This window comes from Elaeis guineensis, chromosome 7, assembly GCF_000442705.2.
Source record: "Elaeis guineensis isolate ETL-2024a chromosome 7, EG11, whole genome shotgun sequence".
Taxonomy (NCBI): Eukaryota; Viridiplantae; Streptophyta; class Magnoliopsida; order Arecales; family Arecaceae; genus Elaeis; species Elaeis guineensis.
Genome location: NC_025999.2, coordinates 96209365 through 96223377, shown reverse-complemented (window position 1 = coordinate 96223377; position 14013 = coordinate 96209365). Strand labels below are relative to the sequence as shown.

Sequence of the window (14013 nt, the reverse complement as noted above, 5' to 3'; positions counted from 1 at the left end):
ACCTTATTTGCCGTTGGATCATACAACTTGTAGGCTTTGGATTGCTCACTGTATCCTATGTAGATGGACTTTTGGCTTCGATTATCAAGCTTTTTTCTCTTCTCTTGTGGCACTTGGGCATAAGCAATACTCCCAAAAATCTTCAAGTGGCTCACTCCTGGCTTGTAGCCACTCCAAGCTTCCTTTGGTGTCATTCCTTTGATGAACTTTGTCGGACTTCGGTTGATGAGATAGGCTGCACATGCCACCGCTTCAGCCCAAAATTGCTCGGGAAGGTTCTTCTCTTTCAACATACTTCTTGTCATGTCAAGGATGGTCCGATTCTTCCTTTCGGCTACTCCATTTTGTTGTGAAGAGTACGAAGCAGTGAATTGATGTCGAACTCCTTCTTCATCACAATAGTTCCTGAAAGCATTTGACATGTATTCTCCGTCTCTATCGGATCTCAAAATTTGTACTTTATAGTTACATTCTTTTTCAACTAAAGATTTAAAATTTTTAAATGTAGAGAGTGCAGCCGACTTTTCTTTAAGAAAATAAACCCACAACATTCTACTAAAATCATCAACAAATGTTATAAAATATTTGTTACTACCATGAGATTCTGGAAGAGGGCCGCATATATCAGTATGCACCAACTACAATGGTCTCATTGCTTTCCAAGACTTTCCACCTTTGAAGGGAGCTCTTGTATGCTTTGCTAGTGTGCACTTTTCACAAACTTCATTTGGATAATATATATGCGGAAGACCTTTCACCATACCATCTTTAGATAGCAATTTCAAACTTCCAAAATTTAAATGTCCAAGCCTGAGATACCAAAGCCAAGAAGGGTTCTTGATATCCACTTGCAAGCAATTTTGAGAATCTATCTTCAAGAGAAGAGGAAACATCCTGTTCTTCGCTATCTGGACACAAGCAATCAGCTTTCCATTCCAATCTCTTAAGGTTAGTGATGACCCTTTCATATGAATTATATAACCCTTCTCCAAAAGTTGGCCAATACTTAGAATATTACTCTTTAAGTCTGGCACATAATATACATTGAAAATAAAATCAGACGTACCATTCTTTTGTTGAATCATGATCTTGTCTTTTCCTTTGACGGAAACTTTGGAGAAATCCCCAAACTTCACATCACCATGCACCCCTTCTTGCAACTCCACGAATAGGTCTTTTCTTCCACACATGTGGTTTGTGGCTCTTGAGTCAAGAAACCACACATTCTTCAAGTCTCCATTTTGTTGGCATGCCAAAAGAAGAGTTGGCTCTCCTTTTTGATTTTTGGATTCGGAGTAGTTGCTTTGCTCATTGTTCCAACACTCATAGCTATAATGCCCATATTTGTGGCAATTATAGCATTGAACATTGGATTTTGCTTGGTCACGACCTCCATTTAATCTTCTACCTCGACCATATTCACCTCTTCTACCATCTCTTCCATTGTTGAAATTTGGAGTTCGGCCTCTTCCACCATTGTAGCCTCCTCGACCATGACTACGGCCTCGACCACGACCACGGTAGTTGTTGCCACCACCTCTTATGTTGCTACTAGCATCTCGAAATGCTTGAGATTGCCCTTGATCCTTTCCTTTTTGATCTTTGGCCTCCACCTTTGATTGAAGTATTTGCTCTGTATTAGCTGCTTCAATTTTATTTTGCTTCTTTTGTTCATGGACTTGAAGTTTACCCATCAACGCATTGATGGATAGAGTATCCACATCATTAGCTTCTTCAATAGCGACAACAATATACTCAAACCTCGGTGTCAAAGACCGAAGTATCTTCTCTACCACTCGAACATCATCTATCTTCTCTCCATTCCTCTTCAATTGGTTTACGATAACCAATATCCGAGAAAAGTAGTTGAAGATATTCTCCGTCTCCTTCATGGTGGCGACTTCAAATTCTCTCCGTAGTTGTTGTAGTCGGATTCGCTTCACTTTTTCTTCTCCTTTAAATATGATGGAGAGAGTATCCCATGCTTGCTTTGCAGAAGTTGCCTCAGCAATTCTTTCAAATGTCACCTCATCCAAGGCTTGATACAATTGAAACAAAGCTTTCTTGTCTCTCCTCCTTGTAACCCTCAAAGCCTCCTTTTGATTTTGATTGTACCCTCTCTCTTGGTCTGGTGTAGGCTCGGTGTAGCCATCATTAACGATCTCCCATAGATCTTGTGAGCCAAACAATGACTTCATCTGGATACACCAATTCTCAAAGTTCTCCTTAGTAAGCTTTGGGATTTGCATTTGCACACCATCACTAGCCATTTCTCTTAGGATCAGTCTTCTCAACAAGACAAGGCTCTGATACCCAATGATAGAATTGAAGAATCTCAAATATAAAAATAATAAACACTCTTTTCTTATGGTGCAAAGATGACAAGAAGAATATTTGCTTCACACACCACAATGGACAAATCACCTTCCTATTTATAGATGCCTAGATGCCTTTTTATATTCCATAGCATTTAATTCATGCATGGAATACTAAGAAGCATTTACAGAATTCTATGTATTCTTCATCTATCAAGAAGCCTATTCCTTTTTACAATGAGGCCTTTCAGATTTTCAAGAGACCCTTTAGTTTTCCAAGAGGTCTTTTAGTTTTTCAAAGTCATTTAATGATAAGTTTAAAATAATCCAACAATTCACCCCTTAAACTTGTTCATCTTGGTGCTATGACTCCAAGCATCTTCCTCAGCCTTTGATAGTCTTCACTTTTGAGTGATTTTGTGAATATATCAGCAACTTGTTCCTTTGATTTGCAATACACAACCTCCACAATTCCTTTTTTGACTTGATCACGAAGAAAATGGAATCTAGTGTCGATATGTTTGCTTCTTCCATGTTGGACTGGATTCTTGGCTAGCTCAATAGCAGATTTGTTATCAACATTGATCTTTATAGGCTCTTTTTGTGGATGACCCAATTCTTCTAGCAAATTGCGCAACCATATAGCCTCACATACACATGATGCCGCTGCAACATACTCCGCCTCACATGTAGATAGTGCCACAATAGATTGCTTCTTTGAGCTCCAAAAGAAAGCATTAGCACCAAAATAAAAAATATAACCGGAAGTGCTCTTCCGTTCATCAAGATCTTCACCTCAATCACTATCAGAAAAACCAATTAAACTTGCATCATTGGAATGAGCATAAAACATACCATGATCAAGAGTTCCTTTAAGATATCTAAGAATCCTCTTTGCCGCCATCCAATGTGACTCCTTTGGATGCTCCATATATCTACTAATCAAACCAACTCCATAAACAATATCGGGCCGACTTATAGTGAGATAGCGAAGACTTCCAACAAGACTTTTGAAGAGAGTCGAGTTCACCTCCTTGCCTTCTCCTTCTTTATTAAGTTTTTCTCCATAAGCCATCGGGGTGTTTACTTCCTTACAACTCTCCATTTTTAATTTTTTTTAGAATGTTTCTTGCATATCTCCCTTGAGAAATGAAGATGCCATCTTCTCTGTGCTTTACCTCGATGCCAAGAAAATAGGACATCAAGTCTCCACCCGTCATTTCGGACCAGATACTTGTTGGCTTTGTTTACCAACTTGATGAAATTTGGGAAGAGACTAAAGTGGAGAATGAGATGAAAAATTAGAGGACAATGTAGATCTAGAATTCTTTTTTTCTTTTTTCTTATCGATCATGGTTAATTCATATTGAGTCATCCTGATATAATCTCTGATGATCTCGATCATAATTTCTTCATCTGAAGGATATGAAAATTCTCTCTCCACTTTCTCTCTCTACTTTCTCTCTCTAAAATTTTTTCTTTCTTCATGAATTTTCTCTCTCTAAAGTCTTGTGGACCAATGGAGGGTCTAGATACTTAGATGAATCCTAATTTTGATTAATTCTAATAGAGGTCCTGAATTTATGTAATTAAGATCGATTATCGGTAATTTCTCCATATATGATTTTTATATTTGATCAGGATTATGAAGAGATACGATTGTTTGCATAAGATGTCGAGTGAAATATCTTATTTTCAAAATTCATAAATCAAAGAAGAATATTGATTTCTATGCTTAGATCAGTCACCGATAAAAGTAAGAATCCCTGTACATGATTACCATTATATATGCTATTTTATCGTTGGTCTTGCATCATTGATTTTGTATCGTTGGATTTGAGATCGATGAATTTGCTATATCTGAGACACTGTTATTTGCTTATATGATATTTGAGCATGAGTATGTTATGTTAATATATATATGTATCAATGGTTGATAGCATGACTATATGGATATGACATATCTAATTTGATCACAGTGTAAATCGAAATTGATTTGGTGAAATAAATATATAATAATTAAATAAAAAAGAGATATGATTTGGACTAATCTTGTCATATGGAACAGTCCGTCAGGAGCTTATGCTTAGGACAGTCCACCAGGAGTTTATGCTTGGGACAGCCCCCACTGGCTTATATATGGATCAGTCGGCCAGGAGCTCATGCCTGGGACAGCCTGCCAGGAGCTTATGCCTGGGAAAGCCCCCCACGGACTTTTGAATGTGGGATAGCCAGCCAGGAGCTCATCCTGGGACAGTCTTGAAGGATTTTTGAGTGAAAATTTATTCGGATGGTGATTGAAGTAACTTGGTTAGTCTAGAATCAGAAAGAAAGAAAAGGTTAAAAATTATATGATTATGAAAAGAGAAATAAAAGATAAGATATGAAACAATTATTGAACAAAAGTGTTTCACCTATTAACATATGATGATGTATTTCTTTTGACAAGATAGATAATTTATAGATGTTTGCAGTATTCTGGATACTGAACATGAAATTTTATATTTTATTGCTTATTCTTATTTTTAGATTATATTATTATATCAGTGTGATATGAGAATTCTTACTGGGCTGTAAAGCTCACACTCCTTCATCTTTTTTTTCTTCTCAGAGATACAGGATGCTCATGATTGGCTATAGTTTGGATTGCGGGTGAGCAGATGTATAGATAGAGTGTCATGATACTTGATCAGAAGATTGAAAAAATTTTATTTGTAATTATATAAGTTTTATTAATTATTATTAGAATCAGATATTATGGATGTTGAGGTTGTAAAGAATTATTTTTAGCTTTGTATATTCTTTAGGGCTTGCTCTAAAGAGTGTGTGGCCATCACGTATTTGACTCGGATGTTGGGTTCGGGATGTGATATTATTGGTGTCGGGTGTCGAGTGTCAAGATATCTCTGTTGGTATTGGAGGTGGCGAACGCGGTGATATTTTTTTGGAATAGCATAACTCTAGACACCGGTATTTGGAGATGGGATCTTGACGAAGCAGATGGTTCTTGGAGGAGCTGTCAAGTTTTTGCTGTTAAGGTGTTGGGTGTGAGGATGGGTATCAGAAGTGGAAGTGGAAGGACGATCGGAGGAGGTGGATGTTGTTCTGGATCTTTTGCTGGAGCATCTCTTTCTAGAAAGCATCTCTCTAGGAGTTTGACCCACATATTGACTGTACAATACGTACAACCTTGGGCCAACATCATGCTAGCAGTTTCCCCACATGATTCAGGGGAGCCCCAAGCCCATCTAAGTAGCCCTAAGTCCCTTTTGGCTTTGCTTTCGAAGGACCAAAAATATTTTTTTTTGCCTGTGCAAAAATGAACTTCTTGAAAGCTAGAAGTTGTTTTAGATGATATTGAGGCGTTAGATAAAAATTTTGAAATTTTTTCTCACCTTCATAGGCTAATAAAATATCAAAAAAAAAAATTTCTTGAAATATGTCGAAAAGTATTTTCTAAGCAAAAGTTCACCCAAAAGCCTCTGTTTGAGCCCTAACAATGAAATTTTTTTAAAATAATAATTTAAAAATAATTTATCATTCAAAATATTTTAAAATTATTGCCATTCATATTTCAATATAATATAATAATATTCTAATATAATATTATATTATTATCATTATTATTTTGTTATATAGAAATATAATATTTTAATAATAAATTTATATTTATTATGTATTATGTTAGTTAGATTAAATAAATAATTTATAATTCTTAAATAATCTATAATCATAATTTTTAATAATATAAATAACTAAATAATTGAAAGTATGATACAATATTTTGTTATTATCATTTTTTGATACTAAAAATAATTTCTCGATAGGTATTAAAGTTCCATGGAACTTCAAAAATATGGTTATAATTTTTTTTAAAAAAAAATCAAAAACCCTTTAGGACTTGTTTAGTTGACGGAAGGTGAAAGGAAGAGATACTTCCTGAAAAATGAAGAAAGAGCCTCTTGTTTGATTGGAGTTTTAAGAGGAGAGAGAATTAAAAAAATACTTCCCATAGAAAGTCACTTTCCATATTTCATGAGAAGTGAAAATCTATGGAAAGATGGATTTTGGCACTTTTCGTGATATAGGAAGTGGTGATACTTTTTTCTTTTCTAAAATATCCTTTTAAGATCCATAGCTAAAATTTAGTAAAATATCAATGGATAGTTAGGATGAAATACTGAATGATAATATAATATTATATTAATATTATCTTAATATTTATATAAATATAATATTAATATTTATTATATTTTAATATTTATATTAATATTATATTATATTTATATCTATATTAATAAATTTATTATATTAAAATATTCATATATAAATTAATATAATATTAATATATTAGTATTATATTAACATAATAAATTATTATGATTTAATGTTATATTATAATATATTAATATTATATTTATATTAATATTAATATAATATTAATATTTATATAAAATTTATGAGTAAAAATATATGATTTTATATGTACTAAAGGTATAATAGGTATTTTATATAATTTTTTTGAAAAAATAAGTATCCATCCAAATATAAGCTACTTTATAATAAGTCACTTTCCTATTATCAACCAAACATATCAAAATCCTATTCTTAGGAAGTAACTTTCTGAGAAGTTACTTCGTAGGAAGTTACTTTTTAAGAAGAAAAATTCTTCCTGCTGAGAGGATCTTACAAAAATATATGGCTCATATTTTTTTCCAACACTAGCTGATAGGCTAGAAGCATATCTTAGCTACGAAAATTCTTTATAGACCACATGCGGTGTAGAAAAAATATACTGCCCTAACTGATTAGACCACGTAGTCATCATTTTTCAATGCTTATTTAATACCCGTAGTTTCATTTTTTTTTTTTTAATTTTAAATGATGAAGATGTTTTTCTCTTTTTGAAAAAATTATGGCATCCTATGGTGATATTATGATATTTTATGATAAAATTATGATTTCTTATGTAGGATGTCATAATTTTTTTATAAGACGTTACAAGGAGAGAAAAATATTTTTATAATTAAAAAATTTATAAAAATATTAAATAATAAAAATATTTTTATCAAAATTATGATATTTTATAAAAAAATTATTACATCACGTACAGAAAATTATAATTTCACCACATGATGTCATAATATCGATATAAAATATTATTATTATTTTTTAAAAATAAATATTTTTATTATTTAAAATTTTAAATAAAAAAATAAAATTATAATATTAAATATATATTAAAAAATAATAATTATATTATCCAATCGAATGGGACGATATATTTTTTTCAACACTGCATGCGGCGTGCAAAGAATTTCTCACTCGCTCGTTCATCTGGGAGTAAAGCCGCGCCAAGCAGTCCACGATGCAAGGCGCGTGCGACCCCACACCATCAGTCGGACTGTCAGACAAGACACTCTAGAAGCATTATAAAATTCTTATCGCGCTAGTACGCTCCTAATCCAATGTCACTCCACTCCATGCGGATCGTACGAATTGAAATAGATTTAAACGGATTGCCAATTAATTAACCAGCATGGCACGGTAAAATCTCATTCACGTCGACCCATGACCAGCATCGGTATGGCAAAGTCATACTCGAATTTATGGGCAGAATATGGCCTTCCAGTTTGTTGTGGCCTAGTTTCACGCTTCCATTGACGTGTGTGGTCAGATTTTGGTAAGCCACTTAAATCCTTTTTCTTTCTTTTCCCATAAATGCTGAGCCAATTAATATTAAACCTGCCATAAAATGATGAATCTATGGCTCTACGAGCCATTTAGCTCCTTCCACGTCCAACTCTAGGGTGACGACCGACAAGATAAGATAGGAGGGGCCGCCGGCGTACCCGTTTCAGAGACCATGGCATTAATGTGATCGATTAAAACCCCATGCTTCAATAGTATCCACGTACTTGTCTGCAAATGCGAGCGAGGGAAACGAGAGATGGTAAGTCATGCTCGTTCGAAGCAGCAACATACATCGAATGACAACACCGTATAACCAAAACGCTGCTAGCATTTAATTGCGAAATTGTAGCTGACGTGGGGACCTCTTAATAGATTTACCTACTTAGAATGATCCTACCCATGACATTGGCAACCAGCATTTAATAGTGAAAGGAAGGACGGTTGGGCAGCAGAGATGGAAGCAGATTAAAATAATATTTATTTAAATTTATTTTAATATTTAAATTTATACAGATATTGATAGAAATTTAAATATCTAATTAATATCAATATTTATATCTATATTTAATAAAAATCATATATAGATATAGATAAATAATTATCTAATTCATATCTAAATATTTAATCTTATTTAAAATCACTCATTAATTTTGAAAAAAATATAAAATCATATTGTTAACTTAATTTACCATCTATTTAATAATATTTTTAATTTCATTATCTAATTTCTATCCATATTTATATTCATATTTTTTAATATCTAATTTATATTTATATTTATATTTATTTAAAATAAATATAAATATAAATTTTTGTATCAAATTAATATTCATATTTATATTTATATATATTCATCAAAATTATATATATATATAGACACACAAGCTGACATCCCATCGATATCCAATTTCAACCTGCTGGTTTGAATAGGCAACAAGGGGTCCTCCCCCTGGGCCCCCCGGGCCCGCTGCCATCTTCTATAAATCCACTTACGTGTTGGTCCCTTGTGCAGCTGAGCTCCAGTACTCCTCGAAAGCCTGATATCCAACTCTCCAGTTCTTGCACCCATGGGACCTTTCCTACCTTTCCTTCTCTTTGCGGTGAGCAACAACATATTAGCCAATTTCATGTTCTTTTAAGTTTATCAAATTGAGAGTTCTCAGGTTACATATATCTATAGATCTCTGACGCAAATAGGTATTTTGTTTCAGCTTGCAGTTGGGGCAAGCCATGCGCCTTCTCCTGCAGAGGTCTACTGGCACAAAGTACTGCCCAATACTCCCATGCCAAGCGCCATCACTGACCTCTTACACCATGGTCTCTCTCTCTCTCTCTCTCTCTCTCTCTCATACTTCTCTAACAGTAGGGTTGTCAGTAGAGCAAGGCAGCAAGCCATCGATGACGGCTTCTCTTCAGCTGATCAAATGACTTCAAGATCTCAGCTCAAGATAGCTCAGATTTGAGGCTAAGAAGTCTCTACTCAACTCATCATGCATGGATTGCTTGAGCTATAATAGATTCACTAATAAATTTATTATTCATTTGTAAGAAATCTCTTTTATATAGTTATTAATTTGTTTGATTCAATACTTACCTAGTCACTATATATGCTTTCTAACCAAAAAAAAGGAAAAAAAAAAAAAAAGGCTATTAGACTGATGTTTAACCATTGAGAGTAGTTTAGAGTTCATGATTTTAATGAGAATGAGTTAATCACCTTGTGCCTAGATTTCTCTAATAACAAAGATATCAGTTCAAGTTATATGCATAGAAGATCTCCTGGGGACACGACCTCCTGGCAATTTCTCAAGCTAAGCCATTCCAAAAACAACATAAGCTCTGCTTGAAAGCAACAAGGCTGGCTCAAGCTCCGGAACTACAATCCAACCAAGCCCCACCATGATTCCATGCCTCATTAACAATTCCTGCTAGCCGTACCATCTTCTTTTACCTAAATCATTTGATAATAGATTAACCATGCATATTTCTTCATGTAGTTAACAAGAATAATGACAATAATTCCTATTTAATTGTAGATGTGGTTGCTGATGAGAAGTCGGACAGAAGGGTCAACGTTAACGGCAAGGACACCAGTGTGAGTGTCGGCTACAAGGGGAAGCCTGTGGTTGTCAACGTAAAACCCTACTACTCTGGCCCCTTCCTCTACAACTACGCCGCTACGCAGAGCCAAATCCAGGATCCCTCCGTAACCCTCTTCTTCCTCGAGAAGGACTTGCACCCGGGCGCCAAGATGACGTTGCACTTCATCCGGACCACCACCGGCGCTACCCTTCTTCCACGCCGAGCCGCCGATTCCATCCCCTTCTCCTCCGCCAAGCTCCCGGAGATCCTTTCCCGCCTCTCCATCGCGCCTAACTCCATGGAAGCCGAGGTCATGAAGAAGACCCTTCATGAGTGCGAGGAGCCGGCGATCGGCGGAGAGACCAAATACTGCGCCACCTCGGTCGAGTCCATGGTGGATTTCAGCACGTCCAGCCTTGGGACTCGTGACGTCCGAGCCCTGTCGACGGCGGTCGATAGGGAGGGTACACCGAAACAAGTTTACAGCATATCCAAGGTGCAGAAGCAGCCTAGCTCTGAGGTGGTGGTTTGCCACGGTGAGAACTATGCATACGCTGTGTTCTACTGCCACACGATGAACGCAGAGGCGTACAAGGTGTCGATGGTCGGGAAGGATGGGACCAAGGTGGAGGCGGTGGCTGCATGCCACACTGACACCACCGGATTCAACCCCGACCACGTGGCCTTCAAGGTGCTCAACGTTAAGCCCGGGACGGTGCCGGTCTGCCACTTCCTGCCCCAGAGCGATATTGTTTGGACTCCCAACAAATAGAGCATCTCGTCGTTGGAGATGAAGGTGTGATTGCCCTAGAAAGCTTCTACGGAAGATTTCTTTGGCTAGGCTATCCTATTACAGTTTCCTTAATTTGTCATGGCGCCTATCAGATATATTATGGTGATGTATATGTATTCCCGTTGTATAAATAAAAGTAGACTTATGTTTGTATGATGAGGTGAACTTTTCTTGTGCCTTTTATTTGTGATGTGTATGCATTCCTGTTGTATAAATAAAAGTAGAATTTTCCTAGTATAAGTATGTTAAGGTGAACTTTTTTGTTTTTTTGGCTTTTATTTATTTGATGGAGCTCAAGTCGTTAGCATTTGGATAGAGTCGGACTCATGTTGGCACAAAGTTCTGCTGGACGTGAATGAACTTTGCCAAGCTTTTAAAGCTTTCCGGTCTTTCTGATAGCCTTTGGAACTATTTGATTTGAATTTCCCGCGTTAACTAATTTAGAAAAAAGAAAGATTAGTCCTGGGAAGAAAATTGGGCTCTACTGCCCTTAGAGGAAGATGTCGACTTCAAACTAGATTGTAAGGATCCATTCAGATATGTATTCTAAGTTGAGTAGATCTTTGATATTTATGTAGGATCAAAAATCCAAATAACATCCTCTAACTAATCTTTTTGGATGAGATCTAGATTATACAAATGGTATCAGATTGGATCCAGTAACTAGTCAATTGATATGCACCAGAGGATATTGCAAATTGTGTAATTGGATTTGAAAGAATTAGGATCCTTAGTTTGGCGATAATGTCGAGGCTTAAATAACAAAGATATATGAAGATCTATGTGGATATATTTTAGTCCAACATTAATTATATACTAAATACATCTTGCTGCTTATATAGGAGTATGGAATCCAAATGGCATCTTTCGGCTAGTTTTTTGAGGTGAGATGTTTTTGAATTGCCGAACATAGATAACTATTATATTCTTTAGCCTTAAAGAACAAACAAAAGCTAAATTGAGAGGAGATTGTCACAAGGTATCAATGGATCAAATTATATATTATGATATTTTTTTGAATCAACACACTACGTAAACACATTTAGTTATTGGGATATAATGGAGGAATGTCATTTTTCCAAGCTTCACAACATGTACTTTTGCCACATATTTGGTACTTGTCCAATAGCCTATCTTATTTCTCATCTTCACACATTTTGATAGAGCAACTGACAACTTGTTGCATGCTAGCCTCTGGAATATCTCTCTCCTTTGATTACCTTTCTTCTTCTTTTAGTTCCTTGAGTTTTGCTTATTCTTGCGGTTGTCGTACTTACGCAAGACTTAAGGTTTCCTTCTCGTTTGTCCAAAAAAAGTCGCTTCCTTAAAAGTGTTTTTGGTCCGATTTCGAGCATTGCACAAAAAGATAGCGATGAAATTTAATTTAATCCCTATAGTGATTTTATTTCAAAAAAAAAAAAAGAGAGAAAGGATTAAAGTGACTTTAAAACACTCAAATTCTAAGTTACTTGAAAGTGAAAAGGTCGAAGAAAAAGAGCCTTTCATTTTGTCTGTCCTTTATTTTTAAAAAAAATCTCAATTACATTTGCAGGTTTAATAATATTATAGTTAATATTAATATTTGTTATCTACTTTTAATAATATATAATATTAAATGATTAATAATATTTAAATATAAAAAAATATTTTAATAATTATATTTTTTTCAATCATAACTAATATTACCAATATTATTAGTTATTAGCTATTTACTATAACCAAGTAATCTATTAATGGTGGTTGTTGGGGGGTTATATGCCATCCAAGCCAAAGACATAAACTAATGGAAGATTCGGACAACTTTGGACTCATCGATCCTCACTTTCTAATTGATTTGTCAGAATGGAGCTTTTTGATGGAAAATCTTGCCAATCTTGGCTTCGATTACAGATCGTAGCTTCGGCTGCTGATTTTAAGTTCGAACGTCGATCTCAGCTATCAACATCAGAATAATCCACAATTTTATCAGCCACACTCCCTGCTGATTTGAAGCCCAAACTCAATCCGACCCATAAGTCTCATGCTCCTTTTCAAATTCAAAGCAATTGCGGTGTGATTGTTAGCTCCAAAGCAAATAGGGCAGGTACAACTGTGGCATCTTAAAAATTTTGATCCCAAATCTCGCCATGCTATGCCCAAATTCGTTAGGATGGATCAGAAATGCTATCCCTAAATGGCTCTATTTATAGGTACGCACATACTCTCTCACTCACAGGCTCCTTAATTATTTATTCTAGAATTCTAACTTGAGCATCGGAGGATTTCCGTCGAAGCCACCTCTGATCAGAACTTATTTTGCAAGACTCGCTATGCCTATGGCATATGTTTAACTCCAGCCACCCTGATCAGAGTCAGAAATCTATCATCAAAGATTGATGCTAGAAGAAGGATTCAGACCCATTTTTCGAGGAGCAAGAGATCGATACCATGGCATCACACAAAGGAGAATCTTTTTGCCATTCCAATGCCACCATTTCTCGATCGATTGAGAATTTTGCGAATCAACAAGCCTAGGTGCAGTCAAAAACGGCTGTTAATGCAGAACCGTTCAACTTACTAGTCCAACAGGCATGAGTTTGACTGTTACCATTCAAGCAATGCAGCAGAATAATCCCAACAGGCATGGGCCACTCTGCCACCCGAGCAACCTTGAATGCCCCCGCAAAGTCCTAAGCGGGGAAGACAGACTTGATAAAGCCAGCCCCGGGGCCCAGAGCTAAGGGGACAGTGATCCCAAAATCCTTGCTCTAAATATGACTCCACCCAGGACCGATCTCACTCACAGCATTCAGAGACCTATATGACATAAGATGCAAAATTGACCATAGGCTTCGAAAAATGAAATGGTAGATTAAGGCACTCCACAACTGGGCCCCATGTGGGACGATAGGTTAAATACCGATCTGCCATTCAACAATCAAATTATATGGGAGCCACTTCCTAACCACCTCAACATGCCGCAACTGAAGAATTACGATGGATCCACTAATTCTGTGGATCATCTGAAGAGTTTCAAAGCTGTCATGCTTCTCCATAGGGCAATCAATGCTATCTTATATGGAGCCTTCCCATCCACCTTGAAGAGTATGGCTCGGCAATAGTACTCAAGCCTCGAGCTGAGAACAATCC

General features: G+C 35.9%; 2 protein-coding genes across 2 annotated transcripts; one reads left to right on the top strand and one right to left on the bottom strand.

Annotated features, from left to right (window-relative positions):
* Positions 1-638: 638 nt before the first annotated feature.
* On the bottom strand, positions 639-2292 carry LOC140859375 (uncharacterized). The gene has a single exon (XM_073261021.1). It carries the CDS (start codon positions 2268-2270, stop codon positions 639-641), a length of 1632 nt encoding a protein of 543 aa, XP_073117122.1. The 5' UTR covers positions 2271-2292.
* A 6661-nt stretch (positions 2293-8953) lies between these two features.
* LOC105048272 (BURP domain-containing protein 6) lies at positions 8954-11040 on the top strand. The gene is made up of 3 exons (XM_010927536.4): positions 8954-9109; positions 9221-9326; positions 10046-11040. The coding sequence occupies exons 1-3, from the start codon at positions 9077-9079 to the stop codon at positions 10861-10863; spliced, it is 957 nt and encodes a 318-aa protein (XP_010925838.1). The 5' UTR covers positions 8954-9076; the 3' UTR covers positions 10864-11040.
* Positions 11041-14013: the final 2973 nt, after the last annotated feature.